The sequence below is a fragment of the Branchiostoma lanceolatum genome, chromosome 13 (genome assembly GCF_035083965.1).
Source record: "Branchiostoma lanceolatum isolate klBraLanc5 chromosome 13, klBraLanc5.hap2, whole genome shotgun sequence".
Taxonomy (NCBI): Eukaryota; Metazoa; Chordata; class Leptocardii; order Amphioxiformes; family Branchiostomatidae; genus Branchiostoma; species Branchiostoma lanceolatum.
In genome coordinates, this window is record NC_089734.1 from 10,694,810 (window position 1) to 10,722,518 (window position 27,709).

Sequence of the window (27,709 nt, forward strand, 5' to 3'; positions counted from 1 at the left end):
TAATTTGAAAGATGAAGCCAGTATGAAACATTAACTAATGATTATCATAGATTCTTACTCAACAAGTAGTTTGTATTGCATATTATGTCTGATGATATATCTTGACAGATAGTGCATCAAAGATTTCATAGTTCAATGGATTGTAGATCAATAGTGATATCTTGTGGGTTTATAGTTCTTTTCCTGAGTATTGAATATTATATTCTCACTACACAAGGTATGTATTGAAAGTCCCACTCATGACAGTACAATCACAATCATGACAAAACTATGATTTCCCCCGATATTAACTTATAATCATCGTCATGCATAACGTTACATCTCTTGTCTGTATTAGCTATTCGTTATGGGCAATTCGAATTCCTTGTCCTTGGTGCTGAAGACCTTTCACATGACCCCTGTGTCTATGTTTGTAGAGCTACATGTATGTCACATTCGGTATTTGTCCATTTTGGTTAGGTAAAAGGCTTAGTAATGATTCCATGACATTCTTAGGCTTGGAATATGTAGGGCAATGGAACTTGACTACCTGAACTTACCATGATATGGTATTTATTCACATTTACAATTTACACTTTATATCAATGATACTGAACTATTCACCAAGAATACATTCAAATACTTTTGTCTAAGATTCATATAGCACTACATAAAACATACAGTTTTAACATAAAAACTTGCTCCTCATACAAGACATTTGTACAACTTTTTTTCATGTCCGTTGCACTGTTTAACTCTCTCTCTCCACAAACCATATGACTTAGAAACACACCATTAGAAGTATTAGCCACAATTTGTATCACATTTACAACAAAAAATGTCCAAATGATATGGTATTTATTCACATCAACACTAACACTTAAAATGATACTGAACTATTCACTAAGAGAACATTCAAATACTTTTGTCTAAGATTCATATAGCACTACATAAAACATACAGTTTAACATAAAACATACAGTTTTAACATTAAAACCTGCTCCTCATAAAACACATTTATACAACTTTTTTCATGCCTCTTGCACTGTATAGCTCTCTCTCCACAAACCATATGACTTAGAAACACTCCATTAGAAGTATGCCACAATTTCTATCACATTTACAACAGAAAATTTCCAATTTCCTTTTTTTTTACATTTTCTGACACCTACATGCATATGTTTGTCTCTGGTGCTGAGTGGTTTGATATAATTGTAGTTCTTACATTGCCATATCCGTCATTGAAGTACACAATTTAATTTTAGGTGACTGTTTTGACTTTCATACTTGATTGAAGGATATCTATTCAACATGTGTCAGTAATTTTTCAGTCCAGTGCAACCTTATTGTTCCTGGATCAAAACAAGTGCACCAAGCAGGCTGTTACTAGTTGGTTATCAATCATAGATATGTCAAAGTTGGAACACCAGAATTTCCAGTTTCAACAAGTCTCTGCATGAAAGGTCATGGATGCTGTTTTCTACACAAAACACATTTACTACGTGGACTTATGTACACTTTTTATACTGTAGCTACTTAGAAACGAGAGGTTTCTTTCAGATCATATAGACAACAAAGATTGTACCATGTATTTGAAACTTAGAATGATATTTGAACCTATGGTTATGTGTTCTTTCATTTTTCCATCCAATAAAGTATTTTGGGGATATATAATATATACTTGAGTAGAATAGTACATTTTTCTGCTGTAGAGACGCTAGTGCCTCTAACATCTCTAGTAATATGATGATATAATTTTTTGTTATTTACACATGCCTATATCAATAACTTCACATCACAATACTGTACATTGGATCCCACAATATTTGATAAATACTTTGTCTTATTTACATGAGCGGCTTGAGTGTGTGGTTGGCTTGAGGTTGTCCACTACTATTTGCCTACATTGTCATATTTACATACTTCTTTAACCCATTTTTGGCTGGATTAACTATAATTGGCATGACTTGTACTGTACACTGTACAACATCTTGTACAGAAGAACAGCATTGTCAGGTAATCTCTAGATTTGGCTGTTGGCCCAGCATTCTTCCTTTCTTTGTTCTTTAGATCATTGTGCCCTTATTTTGGACTTGTAGATTATTCAAGATGGAATAAAGCTTTTTATCAAATCAAAAACAGACAAACAAACAAACAGCGTACTTAAATCAATGCAGAACATTCAGATGAAGTTGGACATAAAATTTTGGATCTATGTAATTTACAAGATTTCATAAGTTTATATCATTACATGCAAATTGATACATGCCAATCTGTTGTTTCTTTCAATTTCGAAATGTCCACCACAAAAATTTTACTTGTCTGCTCAAAGTCAAGTGATACACATGTTATATGATGCCAAGAATCATTTCAGATTCTGCCATTTAAGTCTCCAAAGTGATTCCTTATTAGGGTGATTGGTTTCCTAAGAAAACATGATTTTCTTTTTTGTGATAAAAATGTGTGCAGATTTTCAAACCCAAAAAGACTTCACTGTTACAGTTACTTTCCATTTTAAAGATTTGCTCCATCACATTTAATTTGGGACACACCCTGGCCTCCGGATTCTGTAAGTGTCCCAATGACAAGATATATAGATGCTCAATGCGCCAACCCTATGGTGTTATTGGTATGGTCCGATAACCCATGACGTCACAAGGTCCGAGGTCAGCCTCCTGGTCTTTTGTCTGCCATCCTGGTTCCGTAAAGAGTTTTGTATTAAACCTGTCTGCGTCGTCGAACACGTGTTACACAAATGACAATACCTGAATGTCTATGATATTGTGCATAAGCTAGGTGTGACGAGCAGTTCAGTGTAATATAACCAGCAACCGCCGTGCCGCGTGCGTGCAAACCTGGTGTGTTATACCAGCTATGCAGTTACAGATACAGATATATTCTGTAGTAGGAGACTTTTGCCATTATTTGTAGTATGGTTGTTTACAAGCTGACATTCCTTGGCTTATCGCTGCCGGTGCTGTCTCCATCTTTGCCAGTGGTGTGAGGTCCCAACTGTATCATCTGAATATCATTAATGTGATTGTTGCTGTGATAGTGTCCGTTGGAGTTTACATTGTTGAAGACTTGCGTGGTCTTGTCTCCGAAGTAGTTCTCGTTGTAACGTCTTCCACAGAAGCATCTCCGGAAGAGTGCGATGTAGGCTTGTCGGAAGCTGCGGTTCATCACGCCATAGATGACACTGTTCATGCTGCTGTTCAAGTGGGCAAGGATGATGGCCATGACGTAAACAGGCTTCGGCCACTGTCCTTTGGAGTCTACCAGGAAGATGACCCCGTACGGTGTCCAGCAGAATGCAAAGATGACGAAAATGACCAGCAGTGTTTTGAGGAGGCGGAAGTCACTGTTGGTCATTCGTCCCCATCCCTTTTTCTTTTGTTCCGATACTTTGATTGTCTTGTCCATCCTTGTGGATTTGTTCATCAGGGGTGACTTTGGAGGGTACTGTACAGACTTTGAAGCCTTCATGTAGATAATGGCGTTTTTCCCAGACAGTTTTGCGAGGTTTTTGCGGCTCTGCTGTACGTGGAGGTACAGGCAGATGTAGCAGAAGATGACGACGCTCATAGGAAGGCCGAGGCCCGTCAAGATCAGGAAGAGGGTGTAGCTGTAGTCTGCGAGGTGGTTGTAGGAGCAGATCATGGTTTTGCGGTCGTAGTGGTGCCCACCCCAACCTATGAAGTTTGGCAAGTCCAGCAGTGTGCACCACACCCACAGACTGACGGCCATGAGGATGGTCTTCCTCCGAGTGTAGATGTCGTGGTAGTACGAGTTCTTGCAGATGGCGATGTATCGGTTGACGGAGATGGCAGCGATGTTGTACATCGAACACACGCAGACGATGACACACATCCCGCCAATCACGTCACACAGCATCGGGCGCTCTTCCCAGTACTTGCCGTCAGACATGATGCTGATGATCGTGAAGACATTGATTATCGAAGACACGACAATGTCGGCAATGGCCAGGTTGACAACAAAGATGTTTGCGAGAGTTCGAAGCCGCTTGTGAGTTGCAATGGCGGCCACGACAAGCACATTACCAACACAGCCAGTCACCATCCAAAAAATGACAAGGACAAGGTAGATGATTTTCAGCAGATTGTCGTCAAAGCCCGGCCAGGTAGGTTTGCCTTGGTCATAGGAGCTGTTACTCTGGACCAGAGACAAGTTCATGTCCAGGCACATTGTGATGTTGCAAGCCATTCCTCTTAACTGCAAAGTTTTTCCTGTAGAAAATAGATAGTGACATAAGTTAGATCATGGAAGCTTGTGCCAAGTACATGTTTTGCATGTCAAGGCTCCTCTTCAAGGGAAGCATACATGTACTGTTAGCTGATGGATGTTTATCCTTGCCTGTTTATTTCACTCAGAAATAATCTAAAAACTGAAGACCAATTTAAAATCCCCCAAGTTGTTAGAATACATTTGTATACAATTGGGTCATTTGTCTTTGTGACAACAAAAATTTCATGATTATATAATAAGTCATTGGATATATATGTAGGTACAAAGGAAAAAAAGCATCGGCTTTGGTGTAATCATAAAAAGATATTGAAAAGAAAGCATATTGATCTATCATGCCTCTATACTACACCCATCCAATCACAACCAGAAGGTTTCTGAAGCATTTAAGACCTCAAAATTGATCCCAGATTTTCTCAGCTTTGACAAGTTATATTACGTTACAGCTATTATTGTTCTCTGATTTACTAAAATGGTTTTATACCCGCGTCATAATACATGTCGGTGACGTCAAGTAACCCCCTGGTAGGTGAGGAGTGAGGATTTATCAATTAATCATTCAGTAAACATACGCAACTTAAATGGCGGACAAGAATCTATATTGTCTGTAAACAGTCTGGTTCAAAAATAGGTATTTGACACTGAAAAGGCACTTGATAAAGGATTAGAACCATACGATAAACTAAAAGATAAAATCATTTTTCTGCCTCTGGCTCGATAAAATGTAACTGTATGTAGCTAGTAGCCATTGATATTATGGGAAAACAAAAAACAACCATATTTTCATGCCAAAGACAACTACATGCATCTCTGTTTTGCCTACATTTGGACGTTGTACTATAGCATGGCAAGCAATCAGTGTTAAATTTCTTATCCTTAAAGTTACTCAAAGTGCAGGACATTCAAGCAATAACATCAGCAAGTGAGCTTCACTATATATATATGATAAACAGCTTACTACAAGAGTCCATGTCATTTAAAAAATAACATCTGCAAGTAAACATGATCAACAATATGCACACAAGAGTCCATATCAAAGATTGAATGATCGAGCTAGGACACAAACCTTCTCCTTCAAGTAAATTCTATCTGATAAAGACAGGACTCGGCTCTTGTGAAATAAGTGCTACTCTTGTAAAGCCATGGAGAGAAAAGTCAAATGACACACATATAGTTCCTCAGAATGTTTGCACACATGGAACTGTAGCCCTAAAGCAAGCATCAAATGTAGTGTTACGTTAACCTCAATATTTGCAGATGGAAAACAAAATGTAAAGAATGACTTCAATACAACCAAACAAGTAGCCTCCAGTTTGACTGAAGCAAATCAAATACACTTGCCTTACCGTATGCAAGTCCAAGCCAACAAGATGCAACCCCTGACAAGCAAGTTTCCATACGTACACAAAGATTTTGGTCTATCTGTTATTAGAGTGAGCTGTTAACCCACTTCTAGCTGTAAAGTCTATCTGAGAAAGACAGGACTTGATACTTCAATACAACCTGCCGAGGTCTTTAGTTTGCCTGAAGCAAATCAAACGCACTTGCCTGACTGTATGCAAGTCCTAGCCAACAAGATGCTACCCCTGACATGTAGTTTTCCATAAGTACATTAGAGACTTTGGTCCGTCAGTTATTATACTTATAGTGAGCTGTTCACCCTTGAACTGTAGCCTTAAAGCAAACATCAAATGTAGTGTAAACGTTACCTTCAATATTTGGAGATGGAAAACAAATTGAAAAGAAAAGAATCGCTTCAATACAACCAAACAAGAAGCTATAGCCGTTAGTTTGACTGAAGCAAATCAAATACACTTGCCTGACTGTATGCAAGTCCCAGCCAACAAGATGCTACCCCTGACAAGCAGTTTTTCGTGCGTACACAGAGACTTTGGTCCGTCTGTTATTATAGTGGGCCGTTCACCCACGCAAGCTATCAGGTGTTCAGCACATTATGATGATGCATTTAGGCCTGGAAGGGGGTGGATGCTCCATTATTGATTCTCTAACCAATGAAATCAGTCAGGGGGCCATCATTTGATTAATGCTTGACGTCAACAACGTCAGTAGTGACTCATGTTGTTTGTGCTTTCCCTTCTGGATTGGATATAAACAGAAAGCCTGTTAGACTGTTTAAGTTAAAAACACTACGGCAGGGCTTTTTCCAAGAACCCTCTTTCCCCTCATGGGATGTAAATTTGCCTGTTGGGACCGAAAAAAATTTCACCCTATCTGTCCCCAAAATCTGAACTTCATGACATGAAATTGATGAAAATGTATTTTCGTAAGCTCAAAATGACAGATTTAACAAACGATGAGTGGGACGGAAAAAAAAATCAAGTCTAGAGACAGCCCTGAAACACATGAACCCAATTAGATTTGAATTCTAAAACAAACCAAGTGGTATAGATGTACTTGTTTATGATTTCAGGAGTTAAGGACAGAACTAGGGACTGGTGCCAAGATACCTTACATTTATTTAATGCAAGACAATTTTGTTATTTCTTTATGTAAACGTAAAGGGGTATCTCCTTATAGCTAGGTCTTCGTTTGAGCATGAAAATTCAGTCATTTCTCTAAGCAAGGAAATGGACCACTGCTCTTGTAACAAAATACTTTCTGCTTTTAAAGTTTTCCATCATGTATGTCACATACACACACACACACACACACACACACACACACACACATACAGACACACACACACATACATGTACTTGCATATGCTTAATAATACATGTAGTGTTGAATTTGATAGAAAATCACTGAATGAATCATTACTTCTTCACATAGCAATCGACATTACCGGTGTTTTGATACTTCCAGTTCCTAGCATGTTTCTATGTCATCATACCTGACACAGCAGATACAGTATAATTGTGTTTCAAAGACATGTGGACGTGCAGCACAATGAGCCTCGGGGAGCCCGGCGTAAAGTAACGTCTCCTATCATTTACAACAATCTGCTACGAATGAATCCACAGCAGACCTAACATCTGACGTATATCGTAGTGGAAAACATGTCCACAAAAGGAGACAGATGTAACATAAGAAGCTCAGTGATTCGGTGTCATCTGCCCTTGAGGATGATACTATTGATAGCGATCAGTTTTGAAATGTCACCAGGCTAATGGAGGGATTTATCGGGCACTTCTGAGTTGTTTTTTCTTTGGAATCGTTGGCGGGTGGTCTTACAGGATTAGTGCCTGGAAACATTGGATAAAGGTTGGCAAGGACAAGAAGAGGAAGATAGATCTATGGGAAGGTTAACCTTATCAGAATTAATACCTCAGGTTTAGGAATAGCTAAAATTATGTCAGTTTACAGTGATTGCTTGTATTGTAAGGACATCATGTTCCAGCACTTTCTTGGAAATCTGTCAAGATTAGATTAAAAAGGGAGGAAAATTAAATTCTAAAACATTTGCATCTATTTACAGCATCCTTTTTTACATTTAGCACTCTGAAGTAGCCGTTCGGCACCCAATTCCCTATTGGTTACAGAGTTAGGCAGCAGGGAGAAGGTTAATCTCCCCTTTATTTGTTCAAATCTAATTCTCATCCATTCAATGTTACTTTGATTTACCAGGTTTGGAGTAGATTCTCAAAATGCTTTCAGCTAGCATCTTTTCTGTCAAGAAACGCCAGTAACCCTAACAGTTCAAGGTTTTCCAGCTACTAAAAATAAGGCATAGACTGAAATGTAAAGAGCCTGTCACACATTCAGGACCTTCCCGCATCTCTGCTCCCGACTACTTTCCAACCAAGGTTGGCACTTGGTTGGAATGTTCCTGTAATCTAATCTATTCTAGCTCCAGTTCGCTCTTCGGACCGCTCCCAAGGAGAATGTGACTTTCCCGCCTGGCACAAATGACTTTTAAAGACTAAAGGAAGAATAGTCAGTGTAAAATTTGTGAAAACTGAACACTAATGGAGATCTGAATAAAACAAACAAAGACTAGTAGGCAACCTCGCTGACCAACTCCCAACCACAGATAACTTTGCTCCCGACTAACTCCTCACCATGTTCTGGATAAGGTTGAGAGGCCATGGTTGGCAATGTGTGATGGCTTAGGCACTAAAATCAGCTGACAAGAAGGCAGATAGTCATATCGCTTCAGCTTTCAGCACCATGGAGAGACACCTTACCACTTCTTGACTGTAAGCCGAATAATGTAGCAAGTGTCTTTCTAAGAACTGTATTTGAGTCAGTTGCAATGTCTTAACATTTATATATATGTATGCAATCCAAGAAGTTGATTTTTTTTAAAGAAGCATTCATTGTTCAATTTCTCCAATGTCTCCAGTTAATGAAGCTTTCGAAGAAGTAAAGAAAGTGTCTGTGTTAGTGTGTGCTTCTATAAGTAACTGTTGCAGCCTCTGCCCATGCCTAAGTGCCTCTTATCTAGGCATCAGTGAACATCAGAGCTCCAGAGACTGAACAGTCAGCGTGACTGGGTCCCGTCACCTCATCATGACTCGTCTCCTCGGACTCTTATCATCGCCAATCTCATTAACCTTTACGCGTCCGGAATCGAACTACGAGTAAAAGCCGCTATCTCCGGGGCCCACACCTCTGGTCTATAGGTCACAGCTTACAGGTTTTTGCTAGTGCCATATTACTTAAAAATTAACATTTCACAGAGGGAATCCAGTACATCAAATGAATGATGCTCTTTCTGCATCAACACATTTGAATTCAACTGCGGCTTATACACAATAGGTGGTTCTTCTTGTGCATATACATAGCCACTAGTACTGACGTCACCAGCTAAGACCTGATCAGAACATCAACAAAGCTAAGCAAAAAGAACTTATAAGAGCCAGAAACTTGAGGTTAACCCATAGTTCTTATTTTACACTTCATCGAGTGACCCCTTAAAAGGCTTTACTCTACTATTCATATGCACCAGCGTGGACTCTGTTAGCAGAAGGATTCAGGCATGACCTTGTATACTTGCGAGTATTTGGATGTCCTTGAAAATCACTTAGAGTGTACATGTATTTCTCTAGAGTATATTCCATGTTACAAAAGTTTTCACCAAATGAAGTATGTACAAAATGTATATTGTTTTCTTGCAAGTTTTGTAACATTGCATTGATGATGCGAAGAAATCGCGAGACATAGAATTCATCCCACAGCTGCTCTTAAAATGTTGGTAACAAAATGTTGAATATTGAGAACTCAAGAAAATGCATGAAATGGCAAATTTACATGCCAAGTGACAGAAACATGTGCTGTAAACATGTACAGTTTATTTCTGGACTATTTCTCTACCTTCAACTTAATCCAATTTAGACAACTAAAGGGAAACTGAATAATGTATGAAGACTATCATCAAGAATTTAGGTCACTAGTAAGTACATATAATAAGAGTGCAGCATTGGGTTTACCCTAAGAGGGGCTTATTTTTTACCGTTTCTTTTCAACAAAGTCAGCATAATGCACTATACTCCCAGGCCGTTAACCTAGAGGCTTAGGAGATGGTAATTGAAAGAAGCTGTGAAGGATTTTTGATGCATTTGTGTGCTCAAAGGAGAATTCTAAACAAGGGTCAAGCCCTCGATGGACCACTGCTGTTGCTTTTAGATTCTCGTAGATTGTGATAGCCATAGGAGACTTGTCTGTTGTTGTCACAGCGTTCTTTCCTCCCTTTTATCATTTCACTGGGGAGTTCAACTGACAAGAGAGGTTTTCCATAATCTGACCTTTAGTTGTAGAGTTTATCAAGATGATGCCAAATTGTCTGGTCTAAGAGCTTCTGGGAAATTGTATGTCACATCCATGATTAAGCCAGACCTTTTATAAAAGAAGCTTTTAGTGCATTGTGGTGGACAGATTAATGTAGGTTATTATGGGACAACCCATTTACTATTTTCCCACCTACTCAATTAGAAAATACAGATGACTTGTGACACTTTTCCTCAGTAACGAATAGCTTAGGAGAAGAACTGAGAATGAAAGTCACACCATGATGGCACAGAGGTTACTATAATTTTTGTTTCTTTCACTGTTTTCACAGTCACCTAATATGTACCATGAACGTATCACCATGAAACACCTGTTGTAATTATTTATGATTCCTTCACACATCCGTTCTGCAAGTCACTTGCCGCCACCGTGAACTTTAAGTTCAGTGAAAATGTCCATTTTCCTTACACCGTGAAATTTTGCTTCCGTGAAGTGAATTACAGTACACACTTCACTATGGAGAATATGATGCCCAGAGTTTTGTATGAATCCTGAATCTAAAATATGCTATTAACCCAGCAACATGGGAACAGGACTTGCAGACTGGTTTGCAACGGAGAGATATGTGCAAAGCTTGTGCATTGGGTGCCTCAGCATATTCATATGCATATCTCATGAAATTTGTAATGCTACTTCACCTTAATCCGCAGGGTAACAATATGTCTGGGATTTTTAAATGCGGTATTTAGGGATATACATGTATGCTAGCGCAACATCAGTAATACCACCAGAAATGCAAACTTGACAGACTAACATATTCAGAACACTGTCTGAAAACTTCAATAACCCTGCATTCAAAGACGATGTATGCTAGATGCAACATCAGTAATCATCATGCCGCCAGAAATGCAAACTTGACAGACTAACATATTCAGACCACTGTCTTAAAAGCTTTGATATCCCAACATTCAAAGGCAACGTATCCTAGATGCAACATTCAGTAATTATTATACCGCCAGAAATGCAACCCTGACAGACTAACGTATTGAGAGCACTGTCTTAAAGGCTTTGATAACCCTGCATTCAAAGACGACAAGGACGTCAAAACCTTTCCACCCCAGAATGGAAAAGACTGACCTCGTCATGGGAGGATTTAAACTAACTCTTATTGGACAACTCCTGGATTTAGATTAAGTAACGAATCACTAATGGACAAAATGTACAAAACTGCAAGAATCGCCATGCGAATATGAAGCAAAAAAATGCCTCACATGCAATCAAATACATCTTAGTGATTTGTGTTTTTTTTGTGGGAATGCTCTATAATACTAGTATGCACCCCTAAAGCTGGGACAAAGCACTGAGGCATAAGAGACATAAAAGAGAGTAGAAACTTTAAGGCAGGACTGGTACAGCCCCATGGCCAGCAGCCGCCAGAAACTCATTCATCAAAGTAAGGAGGTTTATCAAAGCAATGAGAGAACCATTTACAATAGACATAAATCCCCACTCGGGTGTATAGGAAGCATTAGATTTTAACAGGATTTAGAGCGTTATGGTGACCTGGCACTTTTTTTTAGATTGCACATATCAGCCCTTTTGCTTTGAATCTTTTATATGCAGATTTTCACAAACCTGTTGTTGTTGCAATTAATAAAGAAAATTGTAATAGGAGGTTAACTATTTGTTAAACCATTATTCAAGGTTTTGATAGGGAGTCCATTTTCATACATGTACGTTGATCATACCTCCCATTCTTTTCTGTTTTGGAACATCCCTCAATTAGGAAACCATATTCATAGTGTTATAATTGACGTCACATTTCTTTATTGCTTGCCCACTTTTTCAATCAGTTTCCACAGATGGTCTGTTATTGCTGTGGGACCTTTGTCCACTTGAGGACCTTTTTTCAATCTTGTGTATTTCCCAATAGGGGAAAACGTTACTAGCAAAGCGAGAGACAGTGATTATGTTTATAATATAGTGTATTCCCAATACAGGATATTGTAGTCTATTTTCATAGCCAGAAAACATGCAATGTTACGTTTTGTTAAATATAGTATTGCATGTTCAACTACCATGTTCATTTACCATGATAAATACTAAGCAGAGAAAGTAGTTATCTTAAAATTCTCACGGCCTACCAAATGTAAAGCAAGCAATCTACCCTCTAGATTATTGCGCTGTATACACATGGGAAATGTCAACAAGGTTCCAGAATCATTCGGTGCTATTACATACATTTGTATTCATCGGGGAGCAGTATACCAGTGCGGAAGTCATGCGTCTTTGGCCCCCCACTTGGATAAGTTTTTAGCACAACACACTCACGTTTTGATGGATTGTTCTTCCAAGAAGCCCTGCAATCGATATAGATGTCATTCAGCAACTTCCAGTTGACCTGGATCTGTCCATTTTGTTGGATGGAGCCATTTCATGTACCACTAACCGCTGTCCAAATGACTTTAAAATCTACTTTGTTCAGGTCATTATTATTCAATCGGATCAAACAAGCTTGAACCCCCGTGATGGAGTGTTAATGGTAAAAAAATTAGGTCAAATAACTCGATAAAAGGGGATCTTTATATCCCTTGGGACTCCTGTTCTTGTATGGCAATGATAGGACATATTTTACAGCAGGGTTACCTAAGAATGTGCTAAGTGTGTGCTAAATGTTCACGAAGATTATCTGTTAGAAAAAAATTAAAAGGGTGGGGAAATGTTAGCTGAACGGAAACTGAGCAGGTGGAATTGTATGTATCGCATCAAACAAAATTAAGAACATTATTTGTGTTGTGTTGTGTTGTGTTTTGAAACACGCTGTTATGTTTTCCCCCCTCAGATTTCCCTTCAACTTGTCATTTTGAGATCTAGAATAGAACATTGAAAGGGCAGGAAGAATGCCAGAAAGCCAAAAGACAAATGCTACAGTATGGGTTGTCAACAAATTGGAGAGAAAAGAGTTTGTGTATTCCTGCTAGCTATAATGACAGAAAATGATCTTTTATGTAAAATGAAAATAACAATGGATGCTGATATTTTTTTCAACAGTTACCAACATGCTCACCTTCTTGATAAGATGTCCAAGATTCTAATAAAAGACAAAACCTTAAACTTAAAGTTTCTAGTACTTTGAAGTTATAGGGAGATACATGTAGAATTACAATAGCCTTTTGCTCTGCTCAACCAAGGAGGTTGGGAAGACGAAAAAAATTGGTGTATTCCTGCTAGATATGACAAAAAATAATACATAGTGTCAAATGAAAATAACAATGGATGCTGATGAGTTTTCCAATGGTCACCTTATTCACCTTCTTTATAAAACGTCAAGGATTCCCTTATAACCTCCTTGCCCTGGCCTTGGCTCAACTAAGTTGCCGGCCCTGTCCTAGATTTCTCCTGCCCAATCCAACCTTCACATTAAAGGGCATCACTTCCTGAGTCTTTCTCTCCTTTGATAGCCCCTAACATGAGTTAATAGCCCATTATGATATGAAGTGGGACTAGGCATGTCAAAGCGACTGAATAGTTGGAGATAACTTTCATCTCTCTTGATACCCTATTACAACTTGGTTCAAAGGTAAAAGCAAAATTAATGTCTCCTGCTCTTTCTTGTTTGATGCTCTATAATGACTTGCAATTGGTGTTCAAGCTGTACATTTATGTAATTTCCTGCAGTAGTCTCTTGCTCTCTTTTGATGTACTCTTATAGATATTAGAATCAGAACCATCTAAGACCTAGGGTTGCTTTCACTCATGTTTTAATGCATAGGCTTTCTACGGCTCCCTTTGAAAGTTTCAAATTGATTCCATAATGGCGTGGTCTTTGTAACAACTGGTTACCCCCTAGCCAGCACAACTTTTTTCAGATGCACACAACTCTTAAAGGTCATGACTTGAAGGTCGTCAAAGCTACCTACAATTTTGGCATGCTTGAATAGACATAAAGTTTTGAATTGCAGCATGTTGTTTATGAATATAAATTAAAGATTTAAGGGTCTTCTTTCCATCTTGCATTGGAATAAGAACTTTTTAAAAGATAACAATGTAACTTTAGAAACAAAAAAATGACCTTTACTACCAGTATACCCATTTATGTATACAATACTTCCTACTTTTCTACCTGATGTAAGAATGAATGTCAAGCACAAATGTGTCATGCATACCCTGGAAGCCAACAATATAATATGATACTAGAAAGGTAACATTTTCAAGCAAATACACAATGTTTATGATATGATATAAGTTTCTTAATGTATGTCATGTGCCAACATATTGTTTTTTTAAATATTTTGGCTGCCTTCCAGTTGAAAGGAATATTTGATAACTAAGGGTCCCCAGAGTATTATCTCTCTCTCCACTCTGGTGTGCCATATAATGGCCTGGTCCATTTACCAGCAGGTGCAGACTGTATAAAAGCTCTGAGTGTTTTTAATGTTCGTACGCCTGGTGAGTTTTGAAGGTTGTAACTTGAAGGTCATATAACCTCTACAACCCTACTACATGTGTTAGCATACCTAATACATGTATGTGCAATTTAAAGAGTTCTTAAGGTCTTATTACATTCACCAAGCAGGCTATGTTTTCATCAGCGTTCATGTGCGTGTGTGAACTGTGTCTGTCTGCCTGTCTGTCTGTCTGTCTGTGTAAACTCATTTCCAACCAGTGACAACTACCAGAACGTGTGTCAACCAACGCCAACCTTCACACAACCGACACCCAACCAAGAACGCACAAGAACTCTAAATTTGAGTTGTATTGAAGCTTACTGTCATTCGAGTTTGATCTCTCGGTGATGTTAAGAACATAGCAGAATGGATTATTTTGATTACAACAAAAATTACCCCTCTTTTAAAAATCACTGATTATGCCCATTTCAATTCATGAGAGGGTTAGCAATTGGTTGGGAATCAGTCAGGAGAGATTCGGCAGTCTGCGTCTAGAGGTTGGGATGGTTGGGAGTAGGTTAGAAAGCATTTGGGGCTCAGTCGGAAGTAAGTCATTTACTGGTTGGGATATGGTTGGGACACGGTTGGTGCAAAAAGATAGCCATGGCCTAAAACTGGTCAGACTGCTCCTGACCTATACTGCCAACCTTGGTTGGGCAGACCATGTTCAGCTATGTGTAACTGGGGCTTAAATGCTGTTTAGTCATTTTGTAAATGTTGTGTCTGTGTTTTAACACAGAGAAGATAGACTAGCTGGGCCATTACATTAGTATTAATGGATACCTTTGATTTTCTTTTTGTTCATCTCTGCTCTGATCCCTTTGAATCCTTAAATCCTGTGGGTAATTTCCTCTTAATCTCGGAACTTCTCTTCACGTTTGTTCATTACAAGGTAAAGTTGCACACTTTGGTAACTGCTGAGATTAGTTTGTGGCTCCAAACTAAACAAGTTTGAAGGGTATTCCTCAGAGAAATGAACAGACTTTGCTGACTTACTGACCTTTTACTAAGTAGATTAGAAAGTTGTTGCAATGTTGTGGCTCTGTTTTGATTAGGGCTGCGTACCTAAAAGTAACATCTGATACAGGTACAGGTGCGAACCTTAATGAAGCTAGGGAATAAATTTTACTAATGCATCTTTGTTATCTGTTTAAATGTACCTAAAAGTAACATCTGATACAGGTACAGGTGCGGACCTTAATGAAGCTAGGGAATTAATTTTACTAATGCATCTTTGTTATCTGTTTAAATGTACCTAAAAGAAACATCTGATACAGGTACAGGTGCGGACCTTAATGAAGCTAGGGAATTAATTTTACTAATGTATCTTTGTTATCTGTTTAACATGTTCTGTTCTCTTTGAATCCTCTTTCATACTTGGGGGAGTGATATTAAGATGTCATTTGCTAATACTAGCCTTTGAATAAGTCTGTCTGTATTGATCATCCTTGCAACATATTGCAGCTGAGCTAGATCACGGTGAACATAGACTACATTGTAGCTACTTAATGGCAATCATCTTAATAGAAATCTTCAGTTATCTCTGTTGTGTGTCTAGTTGGTCTGTCATGGTGTTTTTAAAATCTTTTCAGAAGGGCTTCAAAGCAGAGAAGTTTTGTGACACTGTGGTTAGGCTAAGTAGGACACTTTCATTGCTTAGATATTGTGGAGTTGTAGCCTAACATTTAACTTTTAAGGAAATTGAATCCCATTTGGGGAAAATTGCTGACATGAATGTTGATTTTGGTTGGTATGCTGGGTATGCACAAAAGTTGAGTAGCATTAAAGCCTTTAGATCTCAACACATACTTCTGCAAAACCTTTAAAAAACATTATTCTAAACCTTACATGAGCTCTGGTTCTGTCAAAGCTGTGACCCAATGTGTCAATTGGCTCCAAAGTGAAGTGGGTCACTACTATGCGAACATGATTGACATAACTCGGTGATATCTCGTGGGGTTCAAACTGAATTGACCTACATGTATGAGTTAACCTGTCACTCTCTGAAGTAGTCGCTTTGCACTCAATTCCCTATTGGTTACCGACTTAGGCAGCAGGGAAAAGGTTAAGAGATCTTATCACTGGGTAGTCCTTTATTGGTTACAATGAAGCCCTTCGATTTATCTCCCTTGCAATCTAGTATTGACTGAACTGCTAGAATAATGCACAGGCAGGTGACAATGAGGTTAAAAGGATTAACCCCGGACCCTATACTATACTATAAAGTATTAACCCCAGGCCCTATACTTTAAAATGAGGGCATAAACTAATAACAAGCATTTTTTCATTCATGAGGTGTTCCCAAAAAAATGTCTGTGATTTGAGGGAGGTTTGTGTATGCTGTGTAGTGTGTCACTGAGTACTTTAAAGGATTAACCCCCTGGCCCTATACTTTAAAGTATCAACCCCAGGCCCTATACTTTAAAAAATGAGGGCATAAACTAACAACAAGTACTTTTTTCATTCATGAGGTGTTCCCAAGAAAATGTCAGTAATTTGAGTGAGGTTTATGTATGCTGTGGTAAGTGACCATATAGGCACCATTGATAGTCAGTTATTGATCTGAAGCCTTAATATCTGTATTCAGAATGTGCAGGCATTGTAAGTGACGGCACCACATTGACCTCCTTTCTTGCACTTTAGATTAAAACCGGATCTATTGATCGAAGCTGTATTCGATCCGACAAATTATAGGTAAGTAAATAAAGGGAAATAAACTGTTCTTGGCCACATACCGTTACGTCAATAGCCCTGAAATTATAGCCTGGGTGACATCTGATTGATACTGGGGCTTCTACACTCGCTACCCTGAAACAATGTTCAGGATAGCCAGTGTAGGAGCCCTGATAGTAATCCGATGGCACCCAGGCTACTGAGATTATACCCAATCTCCCATAGCTATAAACTGTTTTACTTGGCCACATGCCGTTGCATCAATAGCCCTGAGATTATACCCAATTTCCCATACCTAGGGATGTGGTTGCATTTCCATCATTTCAGTTGGCCGTGTGAACATGGTTGACCTAGCTCAAGATCCCTTGTGGGGTTCAACCATCTTTCTTGATGTCTTAAGTGTCCTGAATGATGCATCAGACCTTGCCACTTGGTCAAGTCTTTATTGATTGCAATGAAGGATAACTGTTGTAGTCTATTCCCCAGTTGCATATCAATATAATTGACTGATGAGGATCTTGAATGATATACACAGATGACAATCAGGTTAACATGTTTGAACCAGCCTAACCTATAAGGTTTATAAAAAAGGCAGGTGTTTAATTTGATAATGATTAAGCTGAATTTAGGTATGTCTGATTTCAGATAAATGGGGGCAGTTCCTTTATTGATCCAAGGCATTGACCGTTTGACTTCTCGTGCTAAACTTGGAGTCATTGATTTTGTTAAAGACCGAGCTGGGCATTTCTAGTAGGGATTTTATAGGATGAGCGCTAGGTATTATTTTACCTTGATGAAGTCTTCTAGGCCTTATGTAACGTTTCAATAGACACACAAAATTTGCCACCAAGAACTGTAAAATAAATTTTTGATAGACACTTTATGTAAAAAAAGGATGTGTGATGAAGTAATCTAAAGCCCCTGTCACACTTGTGCGTATAGCCATTGCGTGTGAGTTGCGCATTGACATTTTTTCCATACGCCGCCGTCCACACAATATGCATATCACATGCATCTCGATCGTTTTATGTAAGTTTTATGTACGCCGGCATACGCACAATATGGCCCAGTCGGTATGATAGTTTGGGGTATGAACGAAATTACGCTAGTAAGCAAGTTATTCGTTATAAAAAGTTTTCGATTATTTTGATGAATGTGTGAGGCACATCTAACATGGGAATAACGAAATGTGAGTCACACATTCGTCAAAATAATCGAAAAATTCTACAACTGTTGTGCGTACGGCTGAGTATTGCATTTTGTCCATAAGCAACTCACACGCAACGTTTATACGCTCAAGTGTGACAGGGCCCTTAAGAAATGACAGGAAAGGATTAAAACCAATATTTAAGCAACTAGGTTGCCAGTGTCGTTGATCTGTTAACTAAAGGTGTTTTATTTACTCTACTGATAATACCCTTTGAACAACCTAGTGTCTTAACAATAAAGGTAGACAAAATGCCTGGCTGCATTTCATCAAACCTCTAACCACTCCTTAGCCCTACATTGTACATTTATTCCAAACATTGTGTACAACTATATTGATTGCAAGTCTTTGTTATTCTTCATAAATAAAGAAGCTTATGTCTTCATTGCTCTACAGAGCTATAGCTTTGCATCTGTGCAGCAATGACTGTTTGTATCCACATCTTTGCACTCATTTCAAACCCTTGTATCCAGTACTTTTTTCATTTCCTGGTAAGAAAAGACATTTTATTTTATTGCATTACAGAGCTGAACAACTGAAGAAAAAGCAAGCTACAACTCAGAGAGGCGCGTCTCCACAGAGGCCTGCTACAAACAGAGCCGTCCCTCCCCTTGGAGTTGCAGGTCTCAACCTGAGTGATGACACGCCAGCCAGCAGAGGTTCCGGGGGTGGCGGCGGTGGAAAGAAGAGCCCCACAGGAGGAGGTGGAAAGTATACAGCGGAAGAAATCAAAGTTCTTAGGTAAGGTTCTTACTGTCTGAGAGCTTCTTAACAAGTTTGCTCAGTGCAAAGCCAGAGACCATTTCCAGGCACTGAACTACTTACTCAATATATAGTCACCATGTAACATGACCTGTAGGCCACTTCAACGTTACATGAATAGGACTTGATGGATACGTAAAAGTCATGATTGTTGTTAGATATAGGATCAGCACCAAGGACAGCATCTCAGAAACATCATGATTGAGGCAAACTCAACAAACTAACAAGAGGAGAAGCAGGGATTACGGAGGGAAATTCCCTACCCCGTTTTTGATAAAGAAAACGATGCTGACTTTATCTTATAGTATTTTTATACACCGCCGGATGTCTGTACGGAACAGATAATGCAGGATGTTTGTCCAGTCAATATTGTCTTCATCAATAATTGATTGCAATCCTTAATTTCATGTTTTGGATGAGCAAATGTTTTCAAAGAAAGAGTGCGCTATAAGTTTGTTGAGTGATGTGACTAGGTCAGGATGATTACGTTGGCTAATGATTGGCTATTGGGCAATCTTATGTGCAAGGTTCCCATTGTTGGGAAATAGGCAATTCATTACCAGTAATTGCTACATGCTACCTGCTCTAGATACAACAACCACAACGATCACTCATGCTATAGACTTGTAATTACAAGGCGTCTGTTCAATCAAAATGGAAACTTTGGCCTGATTTACGCACAAGTTTTTGGAGTCGACTTGGGGCTACATGTATGTGTAAGGAGCTTTGGGCTGCTCAAATGGAGTTTTCTGGAGTGGAAAACGCTACTGGAGTGGCCTTGGGTTCACTTTGCACAGTCCTGAGTCGACTGCAAGTTGACTCAGAAACGTGTGTGTAAACCGGGCCTTTGCCTATACTTTAGCTTTACCATCTACCCACTAAGTTGATCTTCATTCTTCACTTTTGGACAACATTTTGCCCTTAGCAACAAGACATAGAATACAAACTTACAACAACAGCCATTCACAAAAAGCAAAACAAAAGCCTTTTAGTAATACTTGTTTATAATTGCATTCAGCATTTCAACGTAAGGAAGTTAACCAAGCACCCGGGCATTCACCGGCAAAAAAATAAGATTCTCATTCCCCTCCTCTTGAGTTTTCGACGGCTCTTAAATGGGAATGGTCACATGTAGGACATAAAAGGATTAAGTCTGTGGCTATTACAGTTTTTAATGGGACATCAGTGCAGTGGGATTAACAGAATACTCAGAAGAGAAATCCTTTTATCCCCACCGTCATACTTGTCATTACCTGGAGGTTTTGTAATTAGTGACATGGAACATTTGGCTAATCAGAGAGTCTCAATTGCGGTGTGAAATTAGTCGCACTAATATTACCCAAGAGATTAGAAAACCAAATGTGTCCTCAACTGTTTAAACACAGCTGTCCAGTGCAAAACTGCTAAAAGAAAAATCATACTGTTTTGAGGCATTTTCTGAATTTTAGTTAACTTTATATGAATAACGTTACAACGTTACAACTACTACTATGTACAACATACTCTTGCATACAAAGGCAGATTAACTTTTAGATTTTGATTCTCAAAAGACACAGATATTTATTAAAATGTAATCTTCATTATGAATATCAAATATATTACCTTTTAATTTTCTAAAACGTGTATTGCAGTAGACTGCTTTAACTATAACGGTATATCCATAAGAGTGACATTGTTTAAAACTAGGCTTCTGTTATTGGGAAGTTTATGCAAGATGAAAATCAGATTTCAGACTTATAGTTGAAGTTTTATGCTTATGAAAGGTTTATATCCATATGAAATGGCAGACTTAAAAAAATTAACTGATATTGTTCTATAATATAGGTTACTCTCGCTCACACATCTCCAAAATATAAGTGTTCCTCACACAATTCCTGAATGAAAGCTTTTGCTGGAAATAAGCCCCCGGACAAATTACATTTCATATCACACTGATAGTAATGATTGGCCTGAGCTTGGGCAGTAATTAACCAAACCCCCAGAGACTGAACATTTATAAGAAGCCCCCACTTTAATGACTTTATCTCAGATCATCAGGCTACTGGAGGTCTTAAGAATAAAAACATGAGTCCTTTCTTTTCCTTATCTAAGACTGTTGAAGTTGATTGAAAGGTGTTGCTTATTTTGCATACAGATGAGTTCTGTAGATCTAGGTAGCGTGCATAGTCCAGTGGGTAGTGGCCCTGCCTATGGAACTGAAAGCCCTAAGTTTGATTTTGGCTGTGTTGCTCACCCGACATGCACAGTACCGGAAAGAGTCGCAGTCCTTAAGACAGGATGTGAAGCCATGGTCCCCTGTTCATTGTGCTTATCGAAAAGGGCTAGGGGAATTTCCCTGGTAAAAAGTGTATATAATGTCTGTCTTCTCTGTCACGACCAGTGGAAGAATTACCTCTTAAGTGAGCTAAACCGGATCGATACCACTTTCTTTTTTTTTTACCTGACTGGCCTTAATGTCTACACTTAGGTGTTTCCCTTTAAAGGAGTCAGTCATCTCTAACTGCACCTACCTGTCTAAGTAGGCAGGATCTGCGGCCGCTTTTCCATGTCCCTCATGTAAGACCTGCACAACTAAAAGCAATTTCGTATTTCGTCCAATCATCTGAAGGGAATCCATTCATCCAAAAATGGAATTGTTTTGCAGCTGGGAGGCATGTCCTGTTAACCTCAGCACCCTAACACAGAGAAAATAGACACTCCAACACATTGGAAGGTATGGCGGAACAGGTGTTCCTTGTTAAAGGTCTTCTTTTTAGGGCCGCCACTTATGATAGACAGATTTGAGAAAGGAAAGGAATTGGTCTCAATCCAGTTTAGCTCACTGAAGAGCTAATCTTCCACTGGTTGTGAGAGAGAAGACAGACGCTATGTACAGTATTTACAGGTTCATTGCACCGGGGAAATTCCCCTAGCTCTTTTTGACAAGCACAATGAAAATTGGACCATGGCTTAATGTCCCGTCCTAAGGACTGTGACCCTTTCCAGTAGTGTGCATGTCGGGTGAGTGACACAGCCGGGATCGAACTCGTGGCTGCTAGTTCCAGAGGCAAGATCGCTAACCACAGGACTATGCAAGCTACCTACATGTATGAATGATGTAACTTTATATGGTTAAGTGTCAGGGGCGCAGGTGTTGTCAAGGTCCCTAATGCAATGCCTTTAAAACATTGTTTACAAACTTTTGGATTATAGTTTAGTGCCTCCTCTGAGGATAATGAAACACTAGCATTGCTCAAGGCTAATCTGTGGTCAGATAGATTTCCTACAGTAAGTAGAAAAGCTTTCTGTTAAATTTCCGGCCTGATCAAGCATATGCATGGAGCATATGCACTTAAGTTAAGTTTCAGAGGATAAAGCCAGATGTGCCTTGTTTGTTTGGTAGTTCTGCCAAGGCAACGAGACACCTTGAAAAGAAGCTTGGTAATACGTTTGCCAGTATTTGTTGGATTGTTCGTTTGTGATAGGCTGATTCAAAATCTTCAAAATCTTTTGGATTTGAAGAGAGGTGTTTTAAAATTTTAAGACTTTCAACTTTAATTTGCAAAGTAGGGCAAAATGCTGCCTTGGTGGAGGATTGTGCTCCACCTGTCCCAGTCTTTTCCTAGTTTATTTTTGCCTCCCTTGACTGATAGCTTCCTTGCTTTTTATGCAGGTTGTGAATACTGAGAAAGCAATACAGGCACATACATGTAAGAATCAACAAAAGCAACGGGAAGGAAAATTGACTTTCTGTTATACAAACAAAAACAAAAATGCTTTACCCATCTGGTTTAAAGAAAATTATATATTTTCTACATTGCCAACATGTCAATTGTTTTGTATTTGCAGGCACACATCCAATATCAATGCTAGAAGTTACGTTCCCTTCATGTCTGTGGACCTGAAAGAGCGGTTTGCGTTCCCCGTACCCTTCAGGTAAGTTATCAATTTATTACCTCCATGCCTTTGTCTTCACCATTGTCAACTTACATGTATTTCTCTGTTAACAGGGTGCCTGAAAAGTGCTAGCTTAGCAATTATGATTTCTTATGTCATCAAGGCCGCAATAACATTTGATACGGATGTTCCAAATTTTCAAATTGTACGGTATCCCATGGGGTTATAGTTGTATCTCACAGGCTTCCATCAAATAATTTGAGCGCACTTCTTGTGCACTGTGTATGCCGCTGTTGAATATTTGAATACCGAATTTGGACAATGGAATTGGTGTTTTAAGTTACAATTCTTTGTTTAAGAACACCAAATTTTGTCAACTTCTGGCACATTTTGCATTGAAATGTTTTTTTTGGGGGGGGATCGTATGACATAAAAGTTCGGCAGTTGGGCGTTCCTACCCGCGGTTGGGCAGGTACCTCGTGTTACGGAATGCACTGTGTTGTATCCTCTCTATATGTAGGGGTTAGGTAGACCTTCTAACAAGTAACAATTGACTACGTTATGGTAAAGTTTTGGATCTAGATACAAGATTTGGTCAGAAGTTTTCCACTATTGCAAGATAGCACCAACTTTGTCATGGTGGAGCTTTCCACTCTCCAAGCACACTCTACTACTTACAGTGTAAGCAGAGGAAGGTTAATGTTCTTTATACCCTTGTGATCTAAAGTTCTCTCTACTTTACTCTAGTGATGAACACCCACTGTGCTGCAGAGTTTAACTCAGTACCCTTTGATAGAGTCATCCTCTTGCAGCCCATTTCCGTAAATCGTGCTCCCGAGCTTTAGAGTGTACTGAAATAGAATGCATCTTTTCGAACAAGCTGTCCTTGGTATAATGCCACTAGTTCTGATATTACAAGGATAGGCTTAGGGACATATCACGAAGGATGCATGGTTACCATCTGCTGTTTTGTAATGACTTGGTGGGTATGGATAGTGCATTACTGTTATTAGATGTGTGATCAGCACCAAGGACAGTACCACTCTTCAAGTATATACTTATGGATATTACCTAATCTTCATGTTACTTCTTCTCCTTTTTCCAACTTGAAGTGTAGTGCTTGAGACAAAGTGTGATGCTACCATCTGCTGTTTTGTAATGGCTTGGTGGGTATGGATAGTGCATTACTGTTGTTAGATGTGGGATCAGCACCAAGGACAGTACCACTCTTCAAGTATAAACTTATGGATATTACCTTCTTCATGTTACGTCTTCTCCCTTGTTCCAAATTGAAGCATAATGCCTAAAACAAAGCGTGATCCTTTCAAGATTCCACTTTAGAAATGTATTTTTTCGCATCCAATATAAAGGAAATTTTTTACCAAAAATTAAAAAATTAAAAATAATTTTGTACTCCGCTCATCAGGCTGGATGTAACTATGATGGTAAGTTGCAAATCTAGAGTTACTGACACTAGTTAAATCGAGTAATGACTTGTGCACTCAACTTCTCTCCACTTTATTTCAGTGATATACATTTCCCTTCTGGCTCTGTACCAGCCTTTGTGGTTCCCAAGACATTTTCCTGTGGTTCTGTTTGTGTAAATCACCCTTGATAGCTTTAGAGTGTGCTGAAACAGGATGTATCTTATGGCATTGTAATCTGGGTACTAGGATAGTCACTTCTGGAGTTAATTAGAGAGTAATACCACCAGGACAGTCAGTTAATAGCTTCTGTTTGTAACTGATGCATTTAGGTAAAGGTGAAATATAAGGAGATTATGTCACAAGTATGGCTACAAGCCGACCTTGCTTTAATACCCCCACCCACTTGTGGTATTGGTTGGGAATTAATGGCTCAGCACCCAAGGTAAGCTATCTTTTTTTCAGCTACTGTAAGTTCTTTTCGTGACAGATGTACATCATTGGATGTAGGATCAGCACCAAGGACATGGCTGCATTCAGTAATACCTAGTACATATATTCTGAAATGTGTGGAAACTGCACTTGCAGGTGTATTTTGTCTGTGATCTTCTGTCTATGCCATAGTGAATCATATCAAAATGTTTCAGATAAGGAGGGTGGAAAGATTCATTTTCCGCCCCATGAAAGAATCAATGTGCTGGGACTAATGATGTGGAGTCATGGCTCAAAATACCTTCAGTTTTCTGCAATATTTTATTCGTATATGCCCTTCTTCTTCAAGCTTACCAAAGTGCAAGTGGTTTGTTTTTTCTGAAATCTCAATCTCATCTTTCTGTGAATTGCAAAAAGGGTGTTTCAAGCTTCAGGACTGAAGTTGCAGCAGTGCTCTGTGGTAGCATGGTAACCAAACATACAGTTAGATGTCACTTACCATGTGAAAGAACATTTTCCCTTTGTACTATGTATTTGTGTATGTATAGAGATACTCTAAGACTTTGTTAGAGACTGTAAAATTTGAAAGTGTAATATACATGTAACTAGTGTTGTTACTGGCTTAAATCAGCACCAAGGACAGGCCTTACACAACTGCTGTGTAACATATAGATTTCACTTCGTACAAGTACAACACAACACAATCACACTCTATTCTATCGAAACTACTTTTATACACCCACTAATTACCAGTTAGAATATGCACAGCAAAAAAAAGTCCTTTTCTACAATGAAACAGAGAGTACAAACCAGAAACAAGCTGTGAGATCTGATCTTCAGCCACACACAGGTTCCGTCCAGTCGTCCGTCCTGTCGCCCCAGTTCTGACTCTCCTCTAGCAGATAACGTGAGGCTGGTGGGAAATTAAGGTCCAAGAGTTAATTGCACCCTAGAGTCATGCATACAGGTTGGGTGGAGGAATGGGGATGACCGACAGCAAAGGTTCTCCAAAGTGATAAAGCTTGCCCTTGGCGTAAGGCCATGTTGATTTGAGTATGTGGATGACATCCTCTGGGAACCAAAAAACTGATGAGAGCGTGTGAATAAAAAAGTTTGGTAAAAAAAATTATGAAATCTACATGGTCAGGAAGGTTGAACAAATGGGTAATCACACAGTATGGTTTACCGAATAATAGATTCTTTATTTTTGTTCTTTGACTTTGGAATCGACTTAGCATTAGGCATTCTACGACATCATTATCCGTCTTCTGAAATATTTTTTCTACGGCTTATATTTGCTCATTTTGCAGCTGCTTTGTACAATTTACAGTATAGTCAAAAACTTTTCTTTGTGTGTGGAAACGAACGGAAATTGATGCATGTGCGGATGTCATCCATATAATCAAATCAACATGGCCTTATCTGACAAAAACGCCTCTAGACCAATTTCTTGCATGGGGGAAAGAGGGCTTCCAAACAGTGGAGATATGTTGGCCGCTTATCTAATTCTTAAGAATAGAATGAGACGTGCTTGAGTAGCTATGAAATGATAAGTACCGAATCTGATGTCATGTGATAAATGTTTGCTATGTGTCTGGTGATGAAGGAAATCTAAGCACTAGGGTATGCATAATGTCAGTCAGAATCTCTTTGAGTTCTGGTGAAATTCTAGTAAGCTGGGCTTTCAGACTGCCAATTGAGTCACAACTTGGCCAGAATGATATGATGCAAGATTGTAATAAGTCAAAAGGAATGAGCTGGTCAAATTACCAATTTATATTTTGCTTCATACGTGACAAAAAGCATGAAAACAGATTAGAAAAGGTTAAGAGGAGAAAAAAAGGCTTTTGGCTGCTCCCAGAAGCAGATCCTCCCCAAGTTATTCTCTACCTAATCTGATGGACAAGCCTGGGGTTGCATGGTGTAATGCCGTGAAAGTTTGCTTCTGTCAAGAGCCCACGTCAAGAGAAGCAAAATTGGATTTATCAGGTTCTTAACCCTTTCAGTGTTCCGTTAGCTATGTTGTGATGCCCTAGACCTTTCCAAACACGTACACGTGCTGATGTGCGTCAATGGGTGGAGGGATTGAGTTGGCATTATTGCAGAGCTTAATTCAATGTTAGACTAAGTCATGCTCTGGCCTTTGCCAGATATTGCTGGAAAAAACTGGTTGTCAACTTTAGAAATGATCCCTCAATGGGGGAAGGATAGAGTGGGTGCGGCTGTAGAGATGATGTCAAACTAAGTCAAGTTCTGGCCTTTGCCAGATTTTTCTGGAAAGAACTGGTCATCGACTTTTTGAAAACTTTTGTGGGGAAAAGTGTAGAATGTAGTCAAATGTTAGATGACTTATGCTTCTTTTTGGCAGTTGATATTCTTCTGAATTAGTTTGTATTGTTGGCAAATTCAAACAGATCTGTGCAGTTCTGTACTGGTATATTGGCAAGCTATATACAACATAAGGTACAGTGTGCTACAGTAAGTCATAGTGATGTTTAGAATTGCTTTAAGCAACTCTTGCAGTTAGCAAAGGTTATGTCTGACAGATCGTTTAGTATGATATAAGCAGAGCTGCTGTTGCGCCGTGTGCCTGCAAAGCTGGTGTGTAAAGCCAAAAGGCAGTCATACCGGCTACATACTATTAGATACAGATATAGATACACACTGTGTATTTGTAGACTGTCAGGCCTTCTCATTTCCGTTGGGAGGGAGTTTTGTTTTCCAGGTCATATTTGACATATCTTTCTATCGTCAGAACATACGTGCATAGCTACACGTACCGGAAAAGCTGTCCAAGGAAGGTTGAAAAGAAAGGAGATAAAACCTTCAAGTTACGTGTCATTCCAACAACATTTAGAATGCCAATAGATGCAAATTGTATTTTTGATTATGTGCCATATCTCCTATTATCAATATCAAACAGTCAATGATATATAACATATAAATTTGTACTT

General features: G+C 38.9%; 2 protein-coding genes across 2 annotated transcripts in view; one reads left to right on the forward strand and one right to left on the reverse strand.

Moving 5' to 3' along the window:
• The window catches only part of LOC136447635 (calpain-7-like), a 48,221-nt gene that overhangs the window by 5,912 nt on the left and 14,600 nt on the right, over nucleotides 1-27,709 (forward strand). The window contains exons 6-7 of the mRNA XM_066446676.1: nucleotides 18,787-19,002; nucleotides 22,852-22,938. Coding sequence (XP_066302773.1) covers nucleotides 18,787-19,002; nucleotides 22,852-22,938 — 303 coding nt within the window. The remainder of the gene's footprint in view (nucleotides 1-18,786; nucleotides 19,003-22,851; nucleotides 22,939-27,709) is intronic.
• On the reverse strand, nucleotides 536-25,686 carry LOC136446838 (melatonin receptor type 1B-B-like). The gene is made up of 2 exons (XM_066445445.1): nucleotides 25,566-25,686; nucleotides 536-4,226 (listed from the first exon to the last, which is right to left on the reverse strand). Exon 2 carries the CDS (start codon nucleotides 4,201-4,203, stop codon nucleotides 2,920-2,922), a length of 1,284 nt encoding a protein of 427 aa, XP_066301542.1. The 5' UTR covers nucleotides 4,204-4,226; nucleotides 25,566-25,686; the 3' UTR covers nucleotides 536-2,919.